General features: G+C 68.7%; 2 protein-coding genes across 2 annotated transcripts; one reads left to right on the top strand and one right to left on the bottom strand.

Annotated features, from left to right (window-relative positions):
• Positions 1-643: 643 nt before the first annotated feature.
• Positions 644-1,792, top strand: EMIHUDRAFT_198405 (hypothetical protein; the record flags this gene model as incomplete). Its single annotated transcript, XM_005759482.1, has 1 exon — positions 644-1,792. One exon carries the CDS (start codon positions 644-646, stop codon positions 1,790-1,792), a length of 1,149 nt encoding a protein of 382 aa, XP_005759539.1.
• Positions 1,793-7,601: 5,809 nt separating this feature from the next.
• Positions 7,602-10,721, bottom strand: EMIHUDRAFT_198407 (hypothetical protein; the record flags this gene model as incomplete). The annotated part of the gene is made up of 8 exons (XM_005759483.1): positions 7,602-7,682; positions 7,793-7,885; positions 7,994-8,324; positions 8,521-9,332; positions 9,412-9,459; positions 9,525-9,872; positions 10,122-10,343; positions 10,524-10,721. Coding segments are annotated over 8 exons (2,133 nt in total), but the record flags the coding sequence as incomplete, so codon positions are not given.
• Between the last annotated feature and the right edge of the window lie 502 nt (positions 10,722-11,223).

An 11,223-nucleotide genomic window follows, 5' to 3' on the forward strand; every position in this document is an offset into this window, starting at 1 on the left:
CTGCCGCTCTGCTACTGCTACGACGTGACGGGCTCCGCGGAGCGCGCCTCCTTCCCACCGCCCAGCTCGGGCAACTTTTTGCAGGACGTCGGCTTGCGCCTGCTCGGCTACCACAACTGGCCCATCGGCTACGTCGCGCGCCACTACGAAACGCGTCTCGACGCCGGCGGGTCACCCATGCTGCCGAGCCATAGCGAGCTGCCGCGAGGGACCGTCTTCAAGGTTCCGTGACAACCGCGGCCTTGCTGACGTGGCACGTGTGTGAGTGAGTTCTTATATCGACATGCAATACACAACCATATGTCATGTCACCCAGTCCCAGACACCCCTTGGCCTTACTAGTATACCCACACCCCGCCGCGCACGCGCGCCGTTTCGGGCCGCTACGGCCGCGCCGCGAGAAAATTGAAGAATCTTATCTTCGGCGACGCGGTCTCGGGCGGCAGACGGCGCCACGAGGGCGCTCCGGAAGGCTGGAGCGCCGGGGGCCCCAGCCCTCCGGAAACTGGGGCCGCGCCGCTCCGGAAAACGCGGATTTGGGGGGGGAAACGCAGAAAAGCAAGAAGCGCACTCGGCGGGCGTCACGGCCGCCTTCGTCTCACCGCCGCAACGCACCAGCCCACACGGACAAACGCCTCGCGATATGGTGCTCGTCCTGCTCCTGATCGCAGCCGCATCCCCGCCCTCCTCCTCCACCGTCTACATCATGCGCCACTGCGCGAGGTCGACGTACCTGCCCGACCTTTACGGCGGCCAGCGGCCCGCGTACCTCGCCAACTACTCCGACGGCGGCGACCTGCCGGATTGGGGCGTCGCGCCGACGCTGTGCACCGCGCGCGGCCGCCGCATCATCCAGGGGCAAGGCCGCTCGCTGCGCGGCGAGATCCTCGGACGGATGGGGCCTGCGCCGGGACGCCTCAAGGTGACCTACGACGCGGGCTCGACCCGCGACAACACCACGGCCGAGGACCTCCTCGCGGGCCTTGGCCTGCCGAGCATTGCGCGCGTGGGCGACGCCGCCGTCTTTGACCCGCCCTGGTGCCCGCAACTCACCGCCGCCGCAAAGGAGCGGGCGGTGCGCGCGCGGCTCAAAGCCGTGCCTCCGCCGGCGCGGTATGAGGGGCGGCTGGCGGCGCTGCAGGCGCTGCTCGGGCGCGGGGTCGCGCCGCCCCTGCAGTCCATCCCGGACGTGGTGGCGGGCGGCGCCGTCGGCTGGCTGGGCGGCTCGTTCGTGGCGAGCTCGTGGATCGAGGCGATGCTGCTGCAGTTTGGCGCCGGCCTTCCGATGGCGTACGGCCGCGTGGCCCCGCCGCAGCTGTACGAGATGCTCGAGCTGCACGTCTACTACCGCGCCATCGCCGACCGCGGCCTCTCGATCGAGCGGCGAGGCGAGTCCAACCTGCTCGCGCACGTGCTGAGAGACCTCGCGAGCGGCGCCGGCGGCGCGAGCCCGCAAGGCGGCGGCGCGAGCCTGTACGTCGGCCACGACACAAACCTCGACGGCCTGAGCGCCCTGCTCGGCCTCGGCTGGCCGGCGGCGCCGCCCTACCCGGCAAACACCACCGTCCCGGGAGGGATGCTCCGTCTGACCGCGACGGCGGCGGGAGGTGCCACTGCCGTGTGCGCCAGCTTCCTCTACACCCGCTTCGAAGACGCGTCGGGGGGGATGGCCGAGGTGGACGCGCTCTTCCCCACCGGCAAGCCGTGCATCTCGCTGGTTCAGCTCACTCAGCTGGCGGCGGCCGTCGTGGACAAGCGCTGTGTTCGCCTACCAGCGCCCTCAGCGAGTTAGCGACGCGAGTCCATATAGAAAAGAAAACGTACGGCGTCCGCGGTGCCGCTGTGTCCGCCGTGTCCGTCACCGGCTCGCTGTGACCTCTCCCTCCCCGCCGTTGTGGCGCGGCTGGCGCATTCAATGTCCGCTCGACTCTCACACAAATTGCAAGGTAGCGCTGTGCAGGCCCTTCGCGCTCGGGCGGGTGCCGGCCCTCCGCGAAGCTGCCCCCAGCAGGCGTTTGACCAAAATCCAAATTTCCCTACTCCAGTTGAGGCTGCCCTCGGACCCGAGAACCTCAGATTTTAGATTAGTTAGGACGCTGCGCACCCTCTACCTCTGGCAGAGGCACTCTCCCTCTCGCGATGAGTTTTATTTCGCAGCGCACAGCGCAAGCGCTGGTCCTGGCCTCTGGACTCTACTTTACCATATCGAGGTTCGCCCTGCCCTTAAAGTATGCGACACCAAATTTACACCATCCTTTGTATCAACAAACCAGTAGCGCCCTGAGCCCCCTCTGACGCGCGCGTCCGTGGCGTGTGCTGTGCAGCGTGAAGGTCGTCCGCTCAGACGATCTGGCGGTCCTGCGTCGCTGACGCTTCCACAACGTCGTCGCCATTTGTCGGCTCCGCTTGTGTAGAGGGGTCGCGGATCGCTAGAGCGAGGGCGGTGGCGCGGCGCGCGCGCGACTGGGCGGTCTGCTTGGTCGCGCCGAGCGCCTGTGCGAGGAGGGCGAGCGACACCTGCCGGTGCGGGCCCGAGTGGCAACCGACGGCGAGGTCGTGGTACAGCCCCTCGGCGATCAGGTCGCGCGGCGTCACCTCGAAAAAGTGCCCAAAGATGCAGCCGCCGCAGGCGGCGTCGTTCTCGTGCGCCATGACGATCGGCAGCCTGGCGCGGCGCGCGGCGCGCACCTGCTCTGCGAGCGCATCGCCGCTATCGCCGGCCCACGTCGCCCTGTTCAGGTAAAGCAGCATGTGCGTCGCCTCGTCGCCGCCGCCGCTGTCGCTCGAGCTAGGCAGCGAGGAGAGGCGCGAGGGCGTTGCGTCGGTGATCGAGACGCCGCCCGCCACGGCCGCCGCGACCGCATCGGCGAGATCTCGCGCCCCGGCGTTCAAAGTCGAGGCCCAGAGAACCACCGGCTTGGGAGGGGCGAGGTCGACGGCTCGGACCTCGCCCGGGATGCACAGGGGCAGCTCGTCCTCGCCCGCGAACTTTGGCGTCTTCAGCAGCAGCGCCTCGGCGATGACCTTGAGCGAGACGTGCTGGAAGGCCTCGATCCGATGCCACACCGCCATCGGAGAGCCGGCGTCAAAGATGGCGGCCCGCAGCTCCTCGGGGCACTCGGATCGCAGCTCGGCGAGCGTGCCTCCGCCCTTGTCCGGGTCTGCCTCGTGGACGAGCACGAGCGGCTTGCCCATCTCCAGCGCGGCGCGGACCTCGCGCAGGCAGTTCGTCGAGCGCAGGTAGCCCCGCGACAGGAAGCAGAGCACGACCTGCGAGCGACGAATGCACGCCTCCAGCTCTCCGATGTTCTTGAGGTCGTCGACGTCGAGGAAGATCTCGCAGCCGGGCAGGAACTGCTGCAGCTCGTTCTTGATGACGGCGACGGCGTCCTGCAAGGGAGGAAGGCAGGTCAGAGGTACCTTCTCCGCACATGCAAAGCCGTGGCGGGGCAAGGGGGCGGCAAACCTGCCCCGTGCTCCAGACGTGGCTAAGGAAGAGGTGCCACTCCTGGCCGTCGGCGAGGGTGATGCCGTCGCGCATCGGCTCGCGCATCGAAGAGGCGAGCCGCATGGTCTTCGCCCTCGAGGCGCTGACCGCCAATACAACGATGACGGCTAGCGAGATGGCGAGCATGACCGCGGTGAGGACGACGACGAAGGTGGTGGCGCCGCGAGAAGTCGTGTAGCCAACGAGGGTATAGCACATGTCTTCGTACGCGGTGCTGTCGCACAGCTGCGGCGGTGGGGAGCGGGTTGTGTGAGGTTGCGCGGATGAGGGAGAGAGAGGGAGGCGAGGAAGCGCCAGCAGGGGCGCGGACCTGGATGACCACTCCCGACGCGAAGCAGCACGTGAGGAGCAGGTTGGCGATGCACGCGAGGCAGAGGTCGTCGGAGCGCCGGTAGGGTCGGGCGAGCGCTAGGCAGGTGAGAAACATGGCCGAGACGATGGCGGCGACCACGGTGCGCAGCAGCTTGCGGGAGCCGTAATCCTGGTCGATGAAGAGCACCATCGAGGTGAGGAAGATCTTGCGGACCAGGTCGAGCACCTCCCAGAAGAGGAAGCGGCCAGAGTAGTCCCGCCACAGGAAGCTCGTTGCGCGAGAGAGCGGCGTTGCGCGCTGCGCAGCCACGGGCTTGCGGACGCGGAGCAGCAGCGCCAAGAAGCCGAGCGGCACGAGGACGGGCCAGAGGGCGAAGAAGGCCCAAAAGTACGGCGCGAGTCCGCTCGTCTCGTCGTCCCACGTAGGGCCGGCGTCGCACGTGAGCGACGGGTCGGCGAGCAGGAAGCTGATGCGCTGGCCTGTCGTGTCGTCGTAGCGAAAGGACTCGCACAGCCTCGCGCTGAAGATGGAGCGCGAGACGGAGGGAAGCACCAGGTAGAAGATGAAGATCGCCCAGTAAAGGAGGCGGCCGAGCAGCTGGCGGTCGAATGCCTGCTTGTTGTTGAGGACCGCCGCCGCCGCCACAATGGCGAGCGACACGAAGGCGACAGCGGCGTACGGCCAGGTGCCCGCGACAAGCAGCCGCGTGCTCATGGCTCCGATGCAGCTGCCGGGGATGGCGACGCCAAACAGGTCGAGGCTGAACAGCTTGAGCACGTCGAGCCAGCGGGTAAAGTGCTCGTCGAGGCGGACGCCGTAGACGAGGCCGAGGATGCTGACGACCTGGTAGAAACTGACGACGACCTTGAACTTGGGCTGCAGGCCGACCGCGGACTCGATGCGGGCGGCCCGCCTTCGGAGGCGGCGGGAGAAGGGGAGGCGACGGAGCCCAGCATAGGCGGCGGCGAGCACAGCGATGACGATGACAAAGCCGACAAAGATGCCGGCGGAGCGAGCCGTCGAGGGGCAGGCGACGCAGCGCCCCTCGGCAGAGCTAAAGTAGTCCGAGTCCGCGACGCAGACCTCGCAGAGCGGGCCGGTGTGGCCGGCGGCGCAGTATAGGTCGCCATCTCCGTCGGCGAGGCGGCGGGAGGGCTGGCCGGAGCCACCAGAGCACGTCTCTGAGTCACAGCGGTGGAGCTCCGAGGTGGCGTCGGAGGCGCGCCAGTAGCCGGCGTCCACGCCGAGGGACGCGAGAGTGGTGCCGGCGTTGCAGTTGGCGTGAAGCGGGCACGACTTGCAATGGTCGGTCGGGTTCTCAAAGACGTCGTCTGGACCGGCGCTCGCGCCCTTCAAATAGAAGCCCTCCTTGCAGATGGAGCAAGTGACGTCGCCGCTCTTGGAGCTGAGGGGGTGGGGGCAGAGAGTGCACTGCGAGAGGCCCTCGCTCGCCGCGTAGGTGTCCGCCTCGCACTCCTCGCAAGCGGTGCCGGAGGCTGCGTAGTGGCCGATAGGGCAGAGCTCGCAAGCGGGCATGTTGGCCGAGGGGGCGATGCTGCCTGGAGCGCACGCCGTCTGCTGCGTCGAGCCCGTGGTGGCGAAGTGGCCCGGCGAGGCGTCGGTGCACTCGCTCGCGGCGGTGAGGTTGGTCGCAGTCGAGTAGGAACCCGCCTCGCACGGCAGCGGCGCCGCGGCGCCCACGGCGCAGTAGCTGCCCTGCTCGCACGCGCGGCAGCCCGTAGCGCCCGTATCGCTCTGGTAGGTCCCGCCCGCGCACTTGTCGCACGCCTCCATCCGCTCGGTCGGCGCGATCGTGCCCGCCGCGCACTGCGTCGGACGCGCGGCGCCGCCCGGACACGACGAGCCCGCCGGGCAGTCGAAGCAGTCGGGGATGCCGTCGCCGTCCGTGACGTTGGCGTATGTACCCGGCTCGCACGCCGCAGGCAGCTCGAGCGACGCGCCGACCGGGCAGAAGCTGCCAAGCCCGCACCGGACGCAGCCGGCAGCACCGATGGCGTTCTGGTAGGATCCCGCCTTGCACGGCTCGCACTCGGCGTTGCGCGAGCCGGATGCGAATGTGCCGGCGCGGCAAGCCATGGGAGTCGCGCTGCCAGTGGTGCAAGCGTGGCCCGAAGGGCAGTCCTCGCAGCCGCCCGCCGAGTCAAGATTCGTCTTGCTCGAGTAGCTGCCAGCCTCGCACGGCAGCGCCGCCGCCGCGCCCGGCTCGCAGAAGCTGCCTTGCTTGCACGGCTTGCACTCCGTCTTGCCGCCCATGTCCTGGTACGTGCCGCCGGCGCAGGGCGTGCACTCGCCCTGCCTGGTCTCGTTCGTGTACGACCCCTTGGCGCACGCCGTCTGCTGCGTCGAGCCGGTGGTGGCGAAGTGGCCCGGCGAGGCGTCGGTGCACTCGCTCGCGGCGGTCGCGCCCTGGTAGGAGCCCTCGACGCAGAGCTGGCAGACCTCGTTGCGCGTGCCGCTGGCGAAGCTGCCCTCGCCGCACGCCGTCTGCTCGGTGGCGCCCCGGGCGGCGATGTGGCCCGGAGCGGCGGGCGTGCACTGCGAGGCGGCCGACAGGTCCGTCTTGTTCGAGTAGGACCCGCCCTCGCACGGCAGCGGCCTCGACGCGCCCAGCTCGCAGTAGCTGCCTTTCTCGCAGTCGCGGCAGCCAGTTGCGCCCGTGTCGTTCTGGTACGTCCCGCCCTCGCACGGCTCGCACGCGGAGAGGCCGCCCGTGGCGGCGTAGCTGCCCTTGGAACACGCCGTCTGCTGCGTCGAGCCCGTGGTGGCGATGTGGCCCGGCGAGGCGTCGGTGCACTCGCTCGCGGCGGCGAGGTCGGTGGCGTTCGAGTACGACCCGGCGGGGCAGGGAAGGGGCACGCTCGTCCCCTCCGGGCAGACGTGGCCAGCATCGCAGGGCAGCGCCTCATAGGTCGCCTCTGTGGGGCACTGGGAGCCTGCGGGGCAGCGGCCGGCGCAGCTGCTGCTCGACTGCTCCTTTGGGTCGGCCGAGCCGAGGAGGCCGGCGGCGCAGGCAAAGGGGAAGTCCTCATCGACGGGCAGCAGCGGCAGCTGGTAGAGGTCATCGCCGAGGAGGGAGGGGTCGTCCTCCCAGTTGCAGGGCTGCACGAAAGTCGCGGCCTGGCAGTACCAAGGCGGCTGGTCGACTGCTGCGACGGCGAGGGCGCAATCGCCGCGGTGCTCGAGGCAGTCCGCTTGCTTTGGCGAAGGGTTGCCGTAAAAATCGTTGCCGTAAGCGCACGCCTTCCGGTACACCTCGCAGCGCGCGTTTGGCAGCCAGCGGCCGGCTGGGGCGGGGAGGGTGTAGGAGACCTCGCCAGCTAGAAGGAAGACGGAGCGGCCCTCTTGGGCCAAGCAGCCGCTGATGAGAGTGCCGTCACTCAGGGCGGTGCTCCCGCCCTCCGAGTAGAGGCCGCCGCCAGACAGGGCAGAGCAGCCGCTGATGAGTGTGCCGTCGCTAAGGGAGGTGCTCCCGCCCTCCGAGTAGAGGCCACCGCCAGACTCTGTGGCGTTGCAGTTGGAGATGGTTGAGCGGGCCAAGCTGGCTGAGCCCGAGCGCACGTACACTGCGCCGCCAAACGTGGCATCGCAGCCGGAGATGGTGGAGTCGGTCACGATGAGGTCGCTGTTCCACGTGAGTGTAGCTCCGCCGACCTGTGCGGTTGCGAGGAGAGAGCGGGGTGAGGCAGCCGTGGCCCTCTCCATCTCTCGCCCCGCTGCCGTGAGGCGCTGCAGGGGTGCGGCTAGCTCTACGCGGCGCACATTGCCAGCCGAGCAGCTCGACACGGCCGAGCCGATTATCGAGACCGCACCGCTGTTCCAAGCGTAGACGACGCCGCCGCCCTGCGGTTGCGAGGAGAGAGCGGGGTGAGGCAGCCGTGCGTGGCCCTCTCCATCTCTCGCCCCGCTGCCGTGAGGCGCTGCAGGGGTGCGGCTAGCTCTACGCGGCGCACCGCGCCAGCCGAGCAGCCGGCGACGGTCGAGCTGATTATCGAGACAGCACCGCTGTCATACGAGTAGACGACGCCGCCGACGCCGTCGCCGTACTGCGGTTGCGAGGAGAGAGCGGGGTGAGGCAGCCGTGGCCCTCTTCACCTCTGGCCCCGCTGCCGTGCGGCGCGCTGCAGGGCGGCGGCTAGCTCTACGCGGCGCACCCAGTCAGCCCTGCAGTTTGTGATCGTCGAATCGATGATCTCGACGTCGCCTGCGCCGAAAGCGAACACAACGCCACCGTACTCCGCCCTCCCGTTGACGAGGGTCAGCCCCCGCAGGGTGAGGCTGCAGCCGCCCTCGAGGTAAAAGAGCCTGGTCTCTCGCTTGCCGTCGAGCGTCGCGCCCTCGCCGCTGCTCGCGACGGTCACTTTGATGTTGGAGCCGCAGCTGATTTGGCTGCTCAGCTTGAACTCTGCACCGGGCGGCAGGTAGATGGAGACGTTGGCAGCAGCTGAAGTAGCGTCCTCGATCAGGGAGCGGAGCTGGTCCTCGCTCGCCGCGGCGACATAGCCGGGGGAGAGCGGCGGCAGCGGCGGCAGCGGGGGCGGTGATGGCGGTGATGGCGGTGATGGCGGTGAAGGCGGTGAAGGCGGCGGTGGTGGCGGTGAAGGCGGGCGGGTCGCCCAGCAGATCTGACGGCAGAGGGAGGAGGGCATCAGAGCGGAGAAGGAAGGGGAGCGAGAGAGACCAGGGGCGCGCCTTCCAGCCCGGCCCGACTACGCTGCGATCCGATCGCCACTCGATCACGCCGTCCTCCGCCACCGCGCCACTCGGGGGCCCCGAGGTGCCGCAGTACTTCTTGCCGTTGACGGTGAGATAGTCGAAGGGGCAGCCGTTGCCCGCCTCCACATCAAAGGCGACCGTCTCCAGCTCGTATGGGGGCACGCCGCTGATGGTGCACTCCTCGTTCCTGCCATAGCTGTTCGGGTAGTTTGGCGACGCGGCGCACGAGCCGCCGTCGGTGAGCGAGCACGGGCCGGTGATGAAGTAGCCGCCAGGGAAACCCGGTGGCAGCGGCGGCGGCGACGGAGGCGCAATTTGCGAGAAGGAGACGTCGTCCAGCGCCATGTCCGAGCTCCAGCTCGGCCCCGTCTCACCGTTGAAGCGCACCTGAGTCGTCGAGGCGGGTAGGATGACCGCCGCGTCGAGCCAGCTAGTGCCCTGGTCGCCAGTCCTACTCCAGAGCGTCGACCAGCCCGTCTCGTTGTTGTAGGTCTCGACGGAGAGGGTGCCCATGTCCGAGCTGTGGGAGTCGTACATGTGGTAGAAGAAGGAGAGGGTGGCGTCCTGCTGGAGCGAGAAGCGCGGGCTCTCGAGCTGGTGCAGCTTGTTGTAGATGCTAGAGGCCTCGGTGAAGATGTAGGAGCCCGAGCCAGTGGTGTGGTCGCCGCTCGGGCCTGTGCCTGGCGACGGCGTGCCGCCGCTCGTGCGCGTCCAAGTGTACCCGTCCGGCGCGGTGTCGTTCCAGATGCAAGTGTCACCCTCGAAATCGCAGCTCAGCTGCACCATGTCGGGTAGAAGAGGCGGTGTCGGCGGCGGCGGCGGAGGTGGCGGCGGCGAGGGTGGCGGCGGCGAAAACGGAGAGGGCGGTGGAGGCGACGGAGAGGGCCCGCCAGACGCGGCCACCCTGCCGACGAGCAGCGCGGCGGCGGCCACGCGGACTTGTGCGGCGGATGGCTCGAGCGAGGCGACCCGCCCCAGCCGCAAAGCTCCCGCGCCGGCGAGGCCCGTCTCGACAAGCCTCCGGGCCTTCCCAGCAGCGCCGCGCCCCCGAGTGTACCTCACGACGAAGGCCTCGAAGGTCACGCCGCACAGGCCGACCATTGCGACAAAGCAGAAGAAGTAGAAGAAGATCTGAGTGCGGCAAACACCAGTGCTGCCAGCCATTGCCATATCCTCGATCTTCTTGGCGAGCCTCGAGCGCTTCTGGACCTTGTCGGGGCCGGTCTTGCTGGCCGTGGAGCCTCTCCAACTCAGCGCCACGACAGAGACGCCAAGGCACCCCATGAGGGCACCCATGAAGCCCGGGGCAGGCTCATTCTGTGAAGGGAGGGGGAGGGGGGTTGGAGCGGAGGCGGCCGGGGACGGCGCAGCGGAGGCGCCGATGTGGGGCCGACGGTGTGGGAGCGGGGAGCGAGGGCGGGGCGAAGGGGGGGCGAGAGGGGGCGGAGGTGGCGGAGGGGAGGGCGGCGGAGCAGGGAGAGGCGGCAAGGGAGGTGGTGTGGGGTGGGTGGAGGGGCGGGAGGTGGCGGCGGGTGAAGAGAAAAGAGAGAGCGGAGAGTCGCACACCTTTGTGTCCGTCTCGTCGGCCTCGCCCTTGGAGTGGGCCGTGGCGGTCGTGCAGACCGTCTCGTTGCTCGTGGAGCCCGAGGCCTTCATCGGATCCTCGGAGACGCAGAGCTCGGTGAGCGGCTGCGGCGGCTCCGCGCACCACACAGGGGCGCCGCCGCCGCACGTGAGACCGACGGAGTTGGCGGTGGAGTCGGCGAGCGAAGCGTCGCCAGTCTCGGCCTCGCCAAAGGAGGCGAGCTCGGCGTCGGCCGCGGCGCCGATGGGCTTTAGGGTGGTCGGGGCGGCGGCGCGCGAGGCGGCGCCGCTGAACTTGGAGAGGTTGAACGGGAAGGAGACGGCTGGATGGAAGGTGGCGACGTCCGGACAGGCACCTAACAGCGCCCACCCACCCCCGAGGACGTCTTGGTGGAGCAGGAGCTCCGCGGCCTTGTCGGGTTTGCGCGAGGCAGACGCCGCGAGGGCGAGCGACGGTGCGTCGGTCTCGAGCTTGATGCTGAAGTCGGTGCGGTTGCGCGTGTCGATGAGTGCCCCCCCGCGCCGCTGACGGGGGCGAGAGGCAGCGGTTGAGGGCGTCGCGAGGACGGCGAGCACGAGCATTACGGCGTTTTGCAGATGTAGGCGGAGACAGATGCACGAAATTGAGATCGCAGAAAAAAAACGCGCTCGGGCTGTGTTCTTCAGGGCGGCTCGCACAGTAGTGTGTGTACGTTGGACGAGGTGTGGTGTGGACGCGAGAATACTTAGCTCCGCCGTTCATGGAGGTAACCGATGCGAGTGCGCGGCGCATCCCCGGCGGCCCGACGGTGGCCGGCGCTTGCGCTCCAGCCCCGTCCGCCGCCGGATCCGCGGCCGCGGGGTCCCTGTCATAGCTACCGGTACGCGCGCCATGGGGCGACTTTGTTATGTACATTATCTCGTGCAACGACCCTCCTGTGGCGCCTCGCGCTCCCGGAGAGAGAGAGAGAGACATTACAGATTTCTTTTCTACGTCAGTAGCATAAGCAATATACCAAACAACTCTAACAGTTAACGTCCCCCCCCTCATTTTCCTACAATCGCTGTGAACCCAGCCACGTAGGCACATAGGTTAGCCTGACGA

The sequence above is a fragment of the Emiliania huxleyi genome (genome assembly GCF_000372725.1).
Source record: "Emiliania huxleyi CCMP1516 unplaced genomic scaffold EMIHUscaffold_8, whole genome shotgun sequence".
NCBI lineage: Eukaryota > Haptophyta > Isochrysidales > Noelaerhabdaceae > Emiliania > Emiliania huxleyi.